Source organism: Lepidochelys olivacea, assembly GCF_965140295.1.
Source record: "Lepidochelys olivacea isolate rLepOli2 genome assembly, chromosome: 7".
NCBI lineage: Eukaryota > Metazoa > Chordata > Testudines > Cheloniidae > Lepidochelys > Lepidochelys olivacea.
Genome location: NC_140417.1, coordinates 43,897,861 through 43,915,815, shown reverse-complemented (window position 1 = coordinate 43,915,815; position 17,955 = coordinate 43,897,861). Strand labels below are relative to the sequence as shown.

Genomic DNA, 17,955 nt, shown 5'->3' with positions numbered 1-17,955 from the left:
TTTGATTATGTATAAGCCATTCCTTGAACATGCTCATCTTCAGAAGGCAAAGTACATGTTCCACCAAAGAATGGGCAGAAATGAAGAAAGTAACAAACTCTAAACACTGAATATAAGTAGGGTTATGTTTTAATGGCTTATCTGGCATGGTTGCTGAGTAGAGATCATCCAGCTCTAATCTAGTTGCGCACAAGTAGAGATTTCCCATCATGATGTTACTGTGGCTCATTGTAGATCAGTGGCACGTGTGATGGATGGGTTTCTTCTGGTTTGGGCAAGAATAAGACTTCTTCATAAACCTCTTTCCTCTTAACAGTCCTCTGTTCACTCTGGCATATGCATTGTGGGCCAGATTCTTATTTCAGGTACACTACCAGAGATGAGGTTCAGAAAACTATTAGCTACCATTCATAAAGTGTGGTATCTTAGGACTAGTCTCTGCCTTTGAGTGCAGCCTATGTCCATGTGTTTAGGGCTCCTGTGCCTTTGTGATATACTTTAAACTCTAAGAAAGTCTGAAAGCAAGTTATATCATCCTCATAGATATTAAGGTCAGAAGGGACCATTATGATCATCTAGTCTGACCCCCGGCACAACGCAGGCCACAGAATCTCACCCACTCACTCCTCTGAAAAACCTCTCACCTATGTCTGAGCTATTGAAGTCCTCAAATCGTGATTTAAAGACTTCAAGGAGCAGAGAATCCTCCAGCAAGTGACCTGTGCCCCATGCTACAGAGGAAGGCGAAAAACCTCCAGGGCCTCTTTCAATCTACCCTGGAGGAAAATTCTTTCCTGACCCCAAATATGGCAATCAGCTAAACCCTGAGCATATGGGCGAGATTCACAAGCCAGATGCCCAGGAAAGAATTCTCTGTAGTAACTCAGATCCCACCCCATCTAACATCCCATCACAAGCCATTGGGCCTATTTACCATGAATATTTAAAGATCAATTAATTGCCAAAATCACGTTATCCCATCATACCATCTCCTCTATAAACTTATAGAGTTTAATCTTGAAGCTAAAAAGGTCTTTTGCCCGCACTGCTTCCCTGGAAAGGCTATTCCAAAACTTCACTCCTCTGATGGTTAGAAACCTTCGTCTAATTTCAAGTCTAAACTTCCCAATGACCAGTTTATATCCATTTGTTCTTGTGTCCACATTGGTACTGAGCTTAAATAATTCCTCTCCCTCTCCGGTATTTATCCCTCTGATATATTTATAGAGAGCAATCATATCTCCCCTCAACCTTCTTTTAGTTAGGCTAAACAAGCCAAGCTCCTCGAGTCTCCTTTCATAAGACAGGTTTTCCATTCCTCGGATCATCCTAGTAGCCCTTCTCTGTACCTGTTCCAGTTTGAATTCATCCTTCTTAAACATGGGAGACCAGAACTGCACAGAGTATTCCAGATGAGGTCTCACCAGTGCCTTGTATAACTGTACTAAAACCTCCTTATCTCTACTGGAAATACCTCACCTGATGCATCCCAAGACTGCATTAGCTTTTTTCACGGCCATATCGCATTGGCGGCTCATAGTCATCCTATGGTCAACCAATACTCCAAAGTCCTTCTCCTCCTCCATTACTTCTAATTGATGCATCCCCAGTTTATAACTAAAATTCTTGTTATTAATCCCTAAATGCATAATCTTACACTTCTCACTATTAAATTTCATCCTATTGCTATTACTCCAGTTTACAAGGTCATCCAAATCTTCCTGTATGATATCCCGGTCTCTCTCTAAATTGGCAATACCTCCCAGCTTTGTATCCTCCGCAAACTTTATTAGCACACTCCCCCTTTTTGTGCCGAGGTCAGTAATAAAAAGATGGTAACGGTGAAAATTTTTCACTGAATGCAGTATTATCTCTCCTGTCTGAGTTTCTGGAATGTATCTGCATAAAGAAATCTTCCAATATTAAATGAGTAGTCATTAAAGAAAAATGCCTTTCAAGGCTTTGTTTCAAGCACAACAGTGGAGAAATTAATAATTAAATTTTTAATAAAGATCACAAAGATATGAATGTAATTATTGTGTTTGTAGTCTAAACTTATCATATTTCCTTTTTATGACTTGCTCTTTATCATACTATATTCCTCATTCATTCATTAGACTTTTGGAACCAAGAAAACTCAGATTGTGAAAATCGCTCTTTCCACCTCTCTTGTTGCTTTGTGCTAAAACTTAACGATCTGCAATCAGTGAATGTTGGACTTTTTGATCAATATTTTCGAATTTCTGGTGAGTAACATTTTATCCTATAGATTTTTCTAGTTACAGATACTACTGTCATCTTGAATTCATCCCTGTCTTCGCTTCACTCTTGATACAGAGCACCATGTTATTCTGCTGTCTTTTTATGATTAACACATTTCCAATATGTTAACATTTATGATGTCACCCTGGTGCCACTATATAAATAAGCATGGCTGAAAAACACTGTCCACTTCCAGTGGCTTATGTTGCCCAATAATAATTTTGGGTTGTAAAATTTTACACTTTCCTCATCTTAAGTGAAATAAAATGTGGGGAAAATAGTCACTTCAGCCATGTGTAAAACATTCAAGGAAAGCAGGAGTGAACTTTTTCCAATTGAATGTTTCCTATCTTTTTGCACTGTGATAAAGATTTACATTTAAAGTATGCATGTGTACAGCACAGTGCACTCGAAGGATTAGGTGATCAGTGAATGACAATGGTGTGCTCTGCATGTTGAGTATGTTTTTCTTAATTTGTGTGCATAGTGGATGGCTCTACACAAGTGGAAAATATTTGTGTTTATGTAATGCTCTCATTGAAACTTGTAGCCTTGTGATGCCTCTGCAGTTAAGATTGTGTAGGCAGATAACCATGAACTAGTACAAAATAATGATGATGATTGAATCCGTGACTGTAGCTTCATTCAAACAAAAAGCAGAAAATGATTTAATGATGGTAGAAATGGAGATGGTAATGAACTCTAAACACTGAACATAATTAAGTTATGTTTTAATGGTTTATTTGGCAGGCTTAATGAGTAGAGATCATCCAGCTCTTTAATCTAGTTGTGCACAAATTGAGATTTCCCAGCATATTATGAAATAGGTGCAAACTTCGCCTGACTCTTACTCTGTTATCAGAGTTAGTGTCTCTTGCCAAGAGACCATTCTGCCAGTTTGCTTGAACACGCTTACCAGATACATTGGGCTAGTAAACAAGGGAAATAAAAACTATTCTCCCCTAGTCTTTCATTCTTAAGAATTTGTAGCACCTTCCATTTTTAATGTGAATGTATCCAAGTCACTTATTAAATGTAATTTCCCATTATAATTTTTCTTTTGGCCTCCAGAAATTATTGTAAATGTTTATGCCTGGAAGCCTCTATTCCATCCTTCTAACCAATTTTTAAAATTGCATGGTATGTCCTATTTTCACATCTCAGTGATGTGATGCCAACAGAGACCTCCAGCAAAAGTAGACACTAAACTTCTAGCTGGCCTAGGGTAACATTTGCAAAAGCACCTGTCCCATTTGAAAAGTGACATAGGTACTTAGATGGCTAAATCTCAATGAAAGTCAAAGGGATTCAAGTGACTTAATAGCCTAGGAGGTTTTGAAAATTTTACCCCTGCTCTTTTTGGGACCATAATATAATAGAGTAGCTTAGCTCTCTTAAAAACAAACCACATCAGAGAATAATAATATCTAGGTCTTATATAGCACTTTTCATCAGTAAGGCCAGTTATTTAATTAAAATATAAAAAATTAAAAATTACATTTCATGTTGTGAACCTGAGACCCAACAAAACAAAGAAATCCAAAGTTAGTGCTACAGCTGTCAACTCTGTTCTTAGCTTTCCCTGTCGTGTGAAGATTGCGATTGAAGGTACAATTTGTACGGCAAGTTTATGGGAGACTTTAAGACTGAAACCCAGTCCTTACACTCTGTTTAAAGGGATTCTGTCAACTTGAAATCTAGTGAGTTTAATATAAGAGTTCAAGTATTACCAGATGCTGGACTAAATGAGGGGATTGATCACACAGTAATTGCCGTGTTTGTTCATTTCCTCTAAAGCACCTGGCATTGGCCGCTATCAGTAGACAGAATACTGGGCTAGATGGACCATTGGTCTGACCCAGTATGTCCATTCTTATATCCTCTCTGCTGTGGCAAAGATCCTAATGAGGAAACTGACAATAAAAAGGTGATGCTGTAGGTGACCTTAATCAAAGTGTAAGTGTACAAATTAAATTAAAAAAGCAGGGAGTTTTTCTTTTAACTTAGTTCACTTTTAACATCAGTAATTAAAATATTTTCAGAAATTTAAGTTTTCTTTTGAAGGTACATTTTCAAAGTAATGCACAGTCATGCAGTTAAATGTCTACATTCAGAAATGTTCACATCCAGTGTTCCAAAATAAAGTACCTTATGAATATGCATGCTCTAATCTTTCAATGGGTCTGGGAGGGTCCCTTATCTTTTGGACAGAGGATCAGTTCTAACTAGTTAACCAAATAATGACACATCTCAAATCCGTCACTACAGGAAATATTCTATGGTAGTGAATAAACATCTGCTGAAGTTGTAGTAAAGCTACAAATAGATACGTAAGTGGCTTATGTTCTGTCTTTTCCAGGACATTCTGCGGATCATATAGTAACCTGCCTAACCAGAGACAGTTACAGTACCCATGCCTTTATACAGCATCTCATGGCAGTGCTGTCACTGCTGGCACGCACACCTTCACCAGAACCAGTAGATAAGGACTTCTACTCTGAATTTGGGGATAAAAACACAGGTAAATGGTCCATTCTACACTCTTAGGTTAGTATAGAAAGTACTGTGTAATGTGTATTTTAAAAAAATCCAAAAGTGAAAGATTTTATGCATTGATTGTTTGCTTCCTGTTAACTCAGTTCCACTTCCACTTGAAGTCTTGTGTGAGTTTACCCTGGACTTTCCTGTCTGAACAGAAATGTTTAATTTCAAATACATTTGCACAGGGGGAGACAATGTGATCATATACCTTCTCCTTTTATAGAATCCAATAAATCACATCCCTTTCATAATCTTTTAGGCCATCTACAGCTGTAGCTTATATTTATGGGTTAGACTTGTAAGTTATAGCTCTTCAAGGAACAGTTCTCTTAACATCTGCAGGGAGAGGGACCTTTTTGGTCTCGTTAGGTTGTACATTCATGAACCAATAACAATGACAGATTAGATAAGATTTAAGGGATTTTAAAAATGTGTTAAATTCGTACCTTCAGCCATTAAAATGTGCTGTGATAAATCTGCTTTTGGCTAGATTTCTAAACTTAGCAGAGGGTTCTCTAAATAAAGCTGAATTTTTTGATGTTGCTTGTGATTATTTTAAGAAAGCTTTTAAGAAAATCGCTTAAGTCTGGTCTAAAGCATTTTACTTACAGCCATTTATGGTAGACCAGAAGCAGTGTATCCTCTTCCTACCGCAGGAGCTTGCTCCTTAGGGAGCAGTGTGCACATCATGATGCAACAGTAGACATAACACACAACTTGTGAGAGAGGTCTTTTCAGAGGGACCATTTAAAGATGTCTGTTCATCTGCTAAAGTGATAAGGGATTTCATATTTGTGTTCTCAATGATTCCATACTGGATTCAATCCATTTAGAACTCAGAAGTTGATTTGTCTCTCCAACTACTAGCAAGACACATACTATCTGTCATCTGAGAATCCAGCTATTTTTTTCTGCCCTTACGTCACCACCACTCATAAAGATTCTGTAATTGGAACTGAAAATTATCCAATCCAAATAAATTATTCACTTATTTTATACAAATAAAAACTGTGTATAAATTGCTAAACTTGAGTTGTTCCAGCTGCAACAAACTGTGTCAAAGGATCTAATGTTTAGCCACGTGACAGGGAAGTATTGTGTAATACTGAGTGTAAAGTAAAATTCATGTATATTTGTGCTTGCAGGAAAAATGGAGAATTATGAACTGATTCACTCTAGTAGAGTAAAGTTTATATATCCCAATGAAGAGGAAATTGGGGACCTTGCTTTTCTAGTGGCAGAGAAGATGTACAGTTTGGCTAACTTCCAGTCACTAAATATCCTTCTGTATGTGTTGGCATTTCAAGTGAATCGTATAGAAGAAACTGCTCAAGCCAATCGTTCACTTCAGCCTAAAACACTCATTTTAACAAGTTCTGATTTGTTCCTTTTCAATGAAGATTATATCAGTTACCCGCTACCTGAATTTGCAAAGGAACCACCAAAGAAAGACAAGTATCAACTCACAGATGGAAGACGAATCCGAGATTTAGACAGAGTGCTTATGGGCTATCAGACATATCCACAGGCCCTCACATTTGTGTTTGATGACGTTCAGAACCAAGATCTTATGCAGAACCTAACACTGGATCACTTTGGAGATACTTTCAGTGCCCCAAAGTTAAATGCTCAACATAAAGGCAGTGGGAATAGAGAGATCCAGTGGTACATCTTTATCCCAAGTGCAGAAAGCCGTGAGAAACTAATATCACTGCTTGCAAGACAGTGGGAGATTTTGTGTGGTCGGGAGCTGCCTTTGGAACTCACTGGGTAATTGTCGCACAGCTAAGTGATTGGAATGTGAAATAAAGCACAGTATTTGAATAAGCAGGACTTTTGGTATTATCTCAAAACTTAATCGGAGGCTGATGCTCGACTCTGTTGTCATTATGGTTCCCTTGTGAGTGAACAATTTAATACAGTAATATAGTATAAGCTTCTGAAGTGTTAACTGGGAGTTAAGCTTTTTGTAAATTCTATTTTTATGCAATGGTATACATACACAATTTTCATGATGCATCCTGGGAAACTGTATGGAACAAAAGGAGTCAACACTAGACCTTGTCTAGAGCTGTTAACATTTCCACTATTTTTCAATATATATCAGTCTAGCTGTTCTATACAAACTATACTTACTGTGTAAATAATGGTAAGAAAAATGCTTGTGACATGTTAAAAGTGCAATGGTATATTTGTACAAGATGTATTTTATTGGGTATGCTGCTAACACTTATTATTTAATGACTACAAACACTTTTTTACATTTTGTCTTTGAGGTCAAATTTAATTGTTTGCTGCTAATCATGAACCAAGTGGCAAAAGTCACCTGGAAGAACCACAACTAAATGCTACATTTTCATCTGAAGTTATAGTTCTGTGGCAGTCTTTCATTATAGATTTGTAAAATGATTAAATCAGTTTGCTACCATCATGGAAATGAAGAGTGCCCAGCATTGATATACTAACATTTTGCCAGCAAATAATGGTGAATTTGCACCTCTGAGTACCAAGTGGTGTTTGTTGCCTACTTTCTCAATACAAATAAAGTGAAATTTGACAGTTTGTTTACCTGACCTGTTTTCTGTATATCTTTATTCACACTGATTCTTTCAAGCATTTGCAAGATTGTGTAAAGCAGCATAGTGCAGTGACTGCTATAAAGCTATGCCAGTTTAGACCAACTGAGTCTCTGGCCCTAACTCTAGAAATATAAATAATTGTTTTGGTGATGATTGTAAGTAAGTGCTTCTGATTTACAGCAAGGCTGTTTTATATACATTCTTATACTATGCTCATCACTGTAGTATCTGAGCACCTTCCTGTAGTGCATTAACTTTACTAGCATCTATCTAATGGCAGGGGGGAGAATTTTGTTTTGGAATATTTTGTGTTATATACCCATATGTTGTGTGTTTATGTTGAAGAAGGAAAGGTCAAAGAAATGTGCCTTGCACTTAGCGGGAAGGTGTTGCGGTTTGTGCTCATCCTTAGTTCCTGTGGGAGTTCATTCTACAGCCTCAGACCAGGCCCAAAGAAAGCTGTCCTCTCCTGAAGTTACTGTAGAAAGTTCCATTGCGCCAGAAGAGCAAAGTTGTCAACCACAATCTTCATCTCAGAGCTTCAGTCGATCTTGTAGATATCCTAGGTCCAAACCATTGAGTGCCTTGAAGATAATGCCCGAGACCTTATATCAATATGATATTCTGTGGGAAGCCAGGGAGCAGAGGACAGGTTTGATGTATTTGCAGTAGCCCATGTTGCTGTGGAAATGTGTACCGACTGGAGCTTCCTACGCACAGAAGGCTTCATTCCCAGGCACATTGCAGTGCCATAGTTCAGCTGAGAGATGACGAAAGCATGAATAACTGAGGCCAGTTTGTCATACACCAGAATAGGACAGAATCTCCAACTGGAAAGCGTTACTGGCTGCCATGTCAGAGCTTAGCATCAGTGAGCAGTCCAGGACCACTCCTAAACTACAGACTGAATTAATCAATTATGGGTGTGAACCTTGCACCAAAGGAGACTGCCCTGTGACCACAGACTCTTCAGGAAAGCAAGACATCTCATGTAGTTAAATCAGAAATTAATACATACTGAACTCAAGTAGCATTTTTACTCTTCTAAGCTTCGCTGCCTTTAGAAAAAAAAAGCTTCCTCTTTTAAAAGAGGAGAATTAGGGGTAAAAAATATTCAACGATGCTGGAGTCCAGTTGACTTACAATGAGTATTAGGCTCCTCAGTGCCTAAATCACATTTAAAATGATGACTTAATTTCTTCTGAAAATGTTTACCTTAGGACAACTAAAAAAAGTCTCTGTCTTGCAGATATTTTATAGAGAAGCCTAACAGATTATTTGTACACAAGTATAAGGGCCAGCGTCTGCTGTTTAAACCAGAGTAAAACCAGAGTGACTCCACTGGAGTTACTCTAGATTTGTGCCAAAGTAAGTGAAAGAACCTATTTGCACCTATGCTAAAGTGAAGAAGAGTGTTTAGAGATAGAGGCCTCCTAAAAGCAACACCTGGGCCTGAATGTAATGGAAGGTGAAAGCAATATACTATGCCTGTTTTACCGTACACCTACTTATTTGCCAGGTAGCACTCATTCAAAAAAATAAAACTGAGCAAATGTGAAGGGAATGGCTTCTTGAAGGAGCTTCTCTCTGGTGCTGGCCTTCTGTTAGATTCTTTAGTCCAAAATTCTCCACAGTCAGCCAAAAGTAATGTAGCTAGGGTACAACGTGCAGATTGTTCTGTTGGGAACAGCCACTAATCCCTGGCGGGCGGGGGACACACAGAATGGTCGTTTTATCAGATAGCGTTGCTACAAACAGTGCAAAATACTGGCTTGGAAAACCCTCGTCTCCACAGATTTTCAGGATTGCCTACCACAAGGGGGTTTTGAGTCTGGTTGGGACCTTTGACTGCTACTAGCCTGAATAAGAGCTGTTATAATACTGATGAGATGCACCTTGTGTGCTTGGAGGGAATTGCTCATAATTCTTCCTACTTGGGATGTGGGCGTTTGCCTTTTCCTTACACACCTTGTGTACATGTGGCTTAACATTCTAAGGAGAAAACTCCATCTTGCTGTTTGAGATCTGTTCTGGGAATCACATGTTCCAAATCAGCTCAAATCCAAAACCACTTGCCTTCCTGTTATGGAACCTGTCTGTCTAGAAGAAGTCAATACCTTAATTGCTTGAATGTTGAAACAATCAAATGTGACCTGTTCATATGTAGAGACCAAGGGCTACAAAAGCTTTAAAATCCACACTCCGTAGCTTCGGTAAACTAACAATCATGGAACCAGTAAAAAAAGAGTAGGATTCCTTCTCAGGATCTTTGTACCTGCTTCAGATTGACTTTCCTCCACCTCAGGGCAGAGCTAGTTAAATAATTTATTGGACAAATATTGCAGTATTTTTCAAATGATGTGAATATTTTTTTATTTACCCAATTTAGGGAGCTGAGTGAATGGTCTGTGAATTGCATGATATTTTTCTAATTAAGTATTTTCAATCACTTATTCAGCCAGATGAAGGACATGCCATGCGTAGTGTGTATAAAGCATCTTCCATCCTTCACCATCTCAACCAGCTCTTCGTTCACTTCAGGTTTCAGTTCATGATTGCTCCTCTGGGGTTTGGTTTTTAAAATCTCACTCTACGCATTTTTTCTAGCTCCCCTCTCACTTTGGCCCTAATCCTGCCGTTGGATCTGCTTTACATGGACCCCCATGCCCATGAAGAGCCCCCTTAAAATCACTGGGGCTTTGTGTGGATGCCAGGATCTGTCCATGCAGATTCAACTACAGGATCAGAGTGTTTGTTTCTATTCCACTCCCTTCACTTGGCACCAGCCGCCTGTGCATTCTTTTGCACATCATCCTCAGTGTTCAGATGAGTCTTCAGGACACCCTTCATCTCTGCACCTAATCAACTCCGTTTCTATTCTCATTCAAAGCCTCTGGTCTCTCACCTATACTTCTTTAATATCTATACCTCTGTTCTTAGTTATATCTCTCTGAAAGCATCTTGCATATAGTTGGTATAAAACGGGTGGGCAAACTTTTTTGCCTGAGGGCAACATCAGCATTGTGAAACTCTATGGAGGGCCAGGTAGGAAAGCTGTGCCTCCTCAAATGGTGTGGCCCCTGCCCCCTATCTGCCCCCTCCCACTTCCCGCTCCCTGACTGCCCCCCTCAGAACTCCTGACCCATCCAACCCCCCCACACCCGCTCCTTGTCCCCTGACAGCCTCCTCCCAGGACCTCACCCCTATCCAACCCCCCCTGCTGCCTGTCCCCTGACTACCCCAACCCCTATCCACACCTCTGACCCCTGACAGGCCCCCCAGGACTCCCACTCCTATCCAACCTTCCCTGTCCCCTGACTGCCCCCCGGAACCTCCTGCCCCTTATCCAACCCCCCTCAGCCCAGTACCATGCCGCTCAGAGCGGCAGGAGCTCGCAGCCCCACCACCTGGCCGGAGCCAGCTGAGCTGCCCAGCAGGATCGGTGGGCCGGAGCACTGGCAGGGTGCTGAGGCTGCAGGGGAGGGAGGACAGCAGGGGAGGGGCTGGTGGCTAGCCTCCTTGGCTGGGAGCTCAGGGGCCGGGCAGGACGGTCCCGTGGGCCAGATGTGGCCCGCGGGCCGTAGTTTGCTCATCTCCGATATAAAAGATGCCCTACAAAATATAACTGCACTGTAAGCATTTTTGAGAATGCAAAACAAACATTCTTTATCCCTTGGGGCTAAATTTCAGTGTGGAGTTTTGTAGGTTCCTTTTGTGATTTTTTTCTACCCTAATTCTACTGTACTATGTACCACTTGCTATGCTTCTGAGACAGTCTTCAGATTGGTGGTATGAGCTATGAGAGCACAAATATATAAGTGAAAGAAAATTACCCAGTTATGAATAAAAATGGCTTCCCAAGACCATCTTACCTAAATTGTACAGGCCGGACCCACAGCTGGTATAAATTGCTGTAGCCCCAGGGAACTCAACCAAACCATATTGGTTTACACCAAGTGAGGATCTGGCCCTACATTTTTAACTTCCCCTATTTATTATAATTGTAAAAGGGTTCATCTAAATGAATCTTCTTTGGAGAATATGTGACTGAAGGAAAATAATCCACATTATCCTGATCTGAACTTTGTCTCCCCTGTTTCAGGATGAAATTTTACAGTGCTGGTTATGTCCCCATAACTTCCCATCTGTGCCATGTCCACTTTTATAGCGTGTCTGCGCCATTGTAGCTGACCATCCTGCCTGGATATATGTGTGTTTACATAATAATCAGGCCCTCCTTTACTTCTTTTCCTGTTCTTGTCAACTTAGATGCAGATTTCTGTATAATAAACTGTTGGGAGAATTAAAATAAAACTCCAGCCCTTTGTCCTTTTTGTTTAACTTTCTGATTAATACCAAAGATTATTAATTCATCTTCAGTTGTTGTTTACCTTAGAAAATAAATTAAGATGGGATATGATTAAATTATAGAATAATGAATGGTCTTGAGCAGTGGTTGTCAAATGTTTTTTCTGGTGACCTAGTTGAAGAAAATTGTTGACGCCAGTGACCCAAGGGAGCTGAGAATGAGGGTTTGGGGTGCGGAAGGGTCTCAGGGCTGGGGCAGAGGGTTGGGGTGAGGGGTGCAGGGTGGAGCCAGGAATGAGGGGTTTGGGGTGTGGGAGGGGGTCCTGGGCTGGGGGGGTGCAGGCTCAGGTGGGGCTGGGGATGATGGGTTTGGGGGGGCTTAGGGCTTGGGCAGGGGGTTGGGGTGCAGCAGGGGGTCAGGGCTGTAGGCTGGGGGTGCGGGCTCTGGGGTGGGGCTGGGGATGATGGGGTTGGGGTGCAGGAAGGGGCTCTGGGTTTAGGGGGCTCAGGGCTGGGGTAGGGGATTGGGATGCAGGGTTACTTCGTGTGGCTCCTGGTCAGCAGCGCAGCGGGGATGCTAAGGCAGGCTTCCTGCCTGTCCTGGCACCGCGGACCGTGCTGTGCCCCAGAAGCAGCTAGCAGGAGGTCTGGCTCCACGTGGCTCTTGCCCTCAGGCACCGTCCCCCCCCCCCAGCTCCCATTGGCCAGTGTGCAGAACCCCATGGCCCCGCCACCTAGGAGCCGGACCTACTGCTGGCCATTTCCGGGGTGCAGCGCGGTGTCAGAACAGGTAGGAATTAGCCTGCCTTAGCCGGGCAGCACCGCCAACAGGACTTTTAATAGCCTGGTTGGCGGTGCTGACCAGAGCCACCATGACCAGTGCCTTACATTCCATGACCTGGTACTGGGTCACGACCCACAGTTTGAAAACCACTGGTCTAGAGAAGATGTGTTAGGAGCATCCATTCTGTCTCATAATACAACAAGGGGGCAGTCAGATTAAAAGGTGGCAAATTAAACTGATAAATACTTTCACACAACATATTGTTAGAATGTGGAGCTGATCATAGGAAGTTATTGAAACTGCAAATTTAGCAAGATTCATAAAGGGACAAACATTTATATGAGTAATAGTATCCAGAGCTGTCATAATGATAAAAATTTAGGAAGGGATTAGGGTGACCAGATGTCCCGATTTTATAGGGACAGTCCCGATATTTGGGGCTTTGTCTTATATAGGCGCCTATTACCCCGTCCCGATTTTTCACATTTGCTATCTGGTCACCCTAGAAGGGATATAAAACCTCTTGCTTCAGGGCTTAAGGCAATTTCTATTGGAGATCAAGATGAGATCTATCAGAGGCAGGATATCTCCCACATCTGCCTTCTGCGAGGTTCTTCCACTGTCAGAGGCGGGATGCTGGACTACATGGACTTGTGGTCTGATCCCATAAGGTAATTCTTCAGTTCCTACAATAATGTTTTTTAAATGTCTCTTGGACCTATGCTGTGCATGGTCTGCTTGATCACTTCTAATAGCAGCAGATCTAATGTAACTACCAGCTGGTATCTGCATGTATATTGAGCTATTTACAGTGTCCCCTTGAAATTTTAAACTCTTCAGGGTGGTGGTTTCTACCCCCATATCCCTAATACTAGCTAGGATGCTTCAAAGCAGGCTGTGACTGAGAGAGCACTGTGTATTGCCTGCCCGCAATCCAGGCCTCAAGTAGATGCATGATGGGACAGTGATGTAAAGCTGTCTACTCAGGAGAAGGTTACTGTAATGGACAAGCAAAAAGGGCGGGAAACTTAAAAATGTGGGGCAGGGGTCAAAGGAGATTTGCAGACTCCCACAAAGAGAGAGAGAGTGAGCCCATAGCCACTTAAATGCTCTGTGGGTTCTTGTGAGACAAGAGCTTTTGGAAACTTGCATGTTAAATGTGATATTCCACTACCTTTCTCGCATTGACCTGCTCAAACTGAGATTGCAACATAGAGATGTTCTCCTGGAAGTTACTGTGTTGTTTCAATTCAGCAGCGCTCTTCTCAACTGCGCTTCTAGCATGAGCCAAGCAGCTGAACCATAGTTTCTTAGCTTTGTTTCAGCTGAATCCATGGCAAACCACTTGCTGTCGCTTTAGCCAGTTATATTATCAGGTGTCTCCATGCCAAGTCATTATCGTATAGGACAGTCACGGGGAGCTGCACTACAGTAAACTAGTGTCTCACGCTGGCTGGAGCTGGTGGTTGCTTGAGCTGGGTTTTCAAAGCAGCCTAAAGGAGTCCCATTGAATTTCCGTGGGAGTTGTGTCTAACTTTCTTGGACTCCTTTGAAAATCCCAGCCTCATGACATTACCTAGTGGGTTAGAAAGGCAGCAAAGTGAAGCTGTTAGAAGGGAACATGTGGCTGGCACTGATTAGAGCAGGGAGAGATTTTAGTGTGTGTGTAAAAGAACTGGATGTAGGCCGTGGGGAGAAGTAGGCCAGAATAGACAGCAATCACTTGCCAATATTTCTATTGCAAACATCATGCTGCTCCTGAACTACTTGAATGAACAGGATGTGAACCTCGATAATATCCTCCTGAGTCTTTCAGCAACTTTTTGCTCCGAGACGGAGGTCAACACAGGCACTACTCGGCTGCTTGGAATATGGCAGTTGCTTTGTGTGTGCGTGCGCGAAAGAGAGAAACCCTCTCTCCAAGTCACTTTGCGACCTCTGTTTTTTGCTGTCCTAAGCAGACTGTTGTATGCCGGCCCCTTCCAACCTGCCAAAGAAGAAAATGAGTCCCTTGCAGAATCACTCTCTGCTCTGGCAACCAACACAAGGGAATTTTGCTGCCTCTAGGAACTTTGTTCTGCTTCGGTGGTACCGTAGGCCCTGTTCTCCTATATAGTACTTGTGGCTTGGCTGGTTGTACCCCTTAACGGTACCTTTGCAGTTCTGCAGTCATCTAGGCATTTATATAATTCTGAGCAAATAGAATTTGTTCTTCCAAAGAGCATAACAAGGGTGTTTATTTCTTTCCATGGATTTAAAATAATTTGCAACCCCCCCCCCCCAAAAAGCCACATGGTATGATAGAGTGGATGGTAAATCGTTTGTCTCTCTCATTTCAGTCAAGACTGTGTAAACAAAAGATTTCAATAGCAGGAAATTGCCCAAGCTAGCTGTGTCTGCAAACACTACAGAAAGAAGGCTGGTGATCCAGTGTTTCAAAATACAGATGGATGAGGGTGTGTGGAGGGTTAGTAGACATTGATACATATCTTGCCTTTGTTAGAGAAATTTATTTTCCAATTGGGGTTCATTCAGTTACTTGACTAAAACCCATGAACTCTACATTTACTATATTTACAAAACAAATGTCAATAGCAGTTGCTTTCCCAGCAATTAATAGCACTCAGCTTGTTTGGTTCACACAGTTATGGATAAGACAAATTAGATGGGTGGGTGAGAGCCTGTAGGATAAATATCAAAGGCCTCTTGAATGTAGTTGCTCACAACCTTAGGGGTGTTGATCATTGTCATCTCCTGCTGAAGTCAATGAGAGTTGAGAACGGCTCACCTGTCTATTGATATATTTATGTGGCTCTCATCACTCTTGTATTTAAGCACCTGACTTATTAAGGCCAAGAGCCTCAAAGGAATTTAGGTGCTTTACTCCCATGTTATCCTCACAATAAATACCCTTGGAAGGTAGGGAAGTGTTACCCCATTGTATAGGTGGGAGCTGAGTCACCAAGGAGATTAAGTGACTTGTACAGGAAGTGTGTGGCAGAGACAGAACTTGACTTAATCACTAGCACTTATTTTTCTTCAACCTCCAGGAGAGCAATGCTTCCCAGAACAAATACATGCTCCCATTCTGAAACTAGCATGTGTGGGGGAGGATTCGGAAATGTTTGAATGAGGACAGTGCACATTTCTTGAGTATGTTTTTTTTTTTAATCTGAATATCTGAATCTTTCTAGTGCTCTCAAACGTCTTAAGGCACAAACAAGGCTCTGCCACCATTGTTCCTCATGGGCTACCCTTTCTATGTCTTTGATGTCAAGTCCCATACATTTTTCCTTTCTAAGCACTGTTTGATGGAGGGGTTCTCTCAGTTGGCCCCTTTTATGTGTTCCTTCAGCTGCACAAAGGCAGGTCTGTCATGGCAGATGGTCTGGCTTCTTTCTTAGCACATGTCCCAGACATTTCCATCATCATAACAAGTTGCTGAACTCTCTAATGAATCTCAGAACTGGGGCAGAGACTGCTATCTGATGGTAATTACTACTGGTCACCCAGAAACCCAGGGCAAAAGGTATCTGACCCTGTTAATACTTCTGGGTTTTTGTCAGTCCCGCAAGTTACTGTATCTGTTTATATTGTTCCAACTCCTGCAGTAACATGTAGATAAAAGTTTTCTCTTCATTAGGGCTGCAAGTTTTCACACAGGTTGCTGGAATAATAACTGGAATAAACTGCCTGTTCCACTAAGAGGCAGCAACTTTGTCTGGTTTAAAGACAACCTTTTAATCCCTTATTTTATGCCCCATCACCATAAAATGGAACTGCTCAGTGTTAATTTTAGATTGTGTATCCTCCTCTAACTTGTTTGTCTTAACTGAAGTATGCTCTGATAAGAAAGTGTAACCATTGGCACCATGATATATGTAACTCAGAAGGGAATTTCCCTACAGTAGGTCAGATACTATGGTGATAGGCAGCAATATAAAACCCTAAGATTGGTCCTTGTTTCACCTTTTGTGTCTGTGATACTTTGGGTGCTCAGCACTTCTGAAAATCTAGCCATCATTGTCACATTAGGAACTACTGTGTACTGACGTTTTTTGGAAATCTGGCCCTTCTTTAGGTCCCTCAGTAGGAGCTTGGCTCTCTTGAAAATCTGTCCCCCAGCAGCGGATGCTGAGCAATTAAAAATCTGGTCCTCATGTGACTGTTCACCACAAGTGATCTATGGGCCACAGTTTGGGAATCTCTTGAACATTCAGGTTCTTCATTCTTTCCAGCTTTGGAGTCTCTCTTGCTGCCAAGGCAGCTCTTAAGGACTTCTCTGAGAATTTATATAGGAAGTACCAATGTTATAAATTGTCAAAGTCCCCTCTTAAAGTGCAAGATCCAGCAAGATTACTGTATCTATCCTTGCACAGCTCTTACCCTCCCACTCCCAAAACATATGAACATGAGCACATTCCTACAACACTGGTAGCAGGTTAACCTTAACCATACCACAGTTCCAACAATTGCAATTGTACTGAATTTCTGCTTTGGCCATGTGTAATGTAGCCATTTGCTGAGTAAGCCTAAATCTCAAATCAGAGGCAGAGAGAAGAATGTTGCTGTCCAACTATTGTGCAGTGTAACAGCAATTTGAATATGTAAATTTCCATTCCACACTGCCTTGATTTGTTTATAATGAGTGACTTCCTCATTCTTTATAACTTGGACCAGCTTTAATAATTTGAGCTGGATTTTTGAATGATAACTTGTGTGATCAAACTTTTTAGTGATTTTTTTATATGCTGTGTGAATAAATTCAGCAGTACGTAAGGGGGATTATAAGTAGAGAGCATTGGACTTGTTCCTGCAAACCTTACTCTCACTGAGAATTACTAATGATAAGGAGAAGTCTATGCACATGACTAAAGACTAGTAACGTGACTTGGGGTACATAGATTTAGGCCTTTAATTTCTTGACTGGCATATTGCAGTAGTGTGGTGGTAAACAGAGCTCATGTATTTTAGCAGATAACATATTTTATATATTGCAACTACCCTACCTATTCTATTGCTCTGATCTACAGCCTGACCAAGAGAGTCATCTGTGGTGAGTTTAAGATATTGTTGCTATGGGTAACTGGGCTGTTTCCACAGCAAAGTGAGGCATTTGTCTCTCTATTATCAAAGGGAGGGTTTTCACAAGGAGCAGGGTAGCCAAATCAGGATATCTTTCAGTTGGGGGATGTAGGAGGGTCAGTGGGTTGGGGCATCAGAGGATGCTCATGATGGGAGGTGTTGGTTTTCATGAGGAAAGAAAGGTGAGGGAAGCTTTCCCAGCTGGGAAGCTCTTTAGGTTACTGGTGCTTTTCACTATGGAAGCCAAGGGAAAATTTGCCATTGGGAAGGTGGCTGGATTGGGGTGGGTATGGTGCCGGAGAGATGATGGCTGAAGCAGAGCTGGGCTGGGAGTACTTGATGCTTGGAAAAGGGAAGGACAGATGCATGGCCTTCCCTTTCTCCTCTCCTGAATAT

At 41.6% G+C, this 17,955-nt stretch overlaps 1 protein-coding gene across 2 annotated transcripts in view; it reads left to right on the top strand.

The window, feature by feature from the left end:
* NISCH (nischarin) overlaps positions 1 to 7,376 on the top strand; it is a 59,623-nt gene extending 52,247 nt beyond the window's left edge. For both annotated transcript variants that reach the window (XM_084633733.1, XM_084633734.1), the window contains 3 exons: positions 2,118 to 2,246; positions 4,622 to 4,783; positions 5,949 to 7,376. In XM_084633733.1, the coding sequence (XP_084489859.1) occupies positions 2,118 to 2,246; positions 4,622 to 4,783; positions 5,949 to 6,577 (920 nt within the window). In that variant the 3' untranslated portion in view covers positions 6,578 to 7,376. The remainder of the gene's footprint in view (positions 1 to 2,117; positions 2,247 to 4,621; positions 4,784 to 5,948) is intronic.
* Positions 7,377 to 17,955: the final 10,579 nt, after the last annotated feature.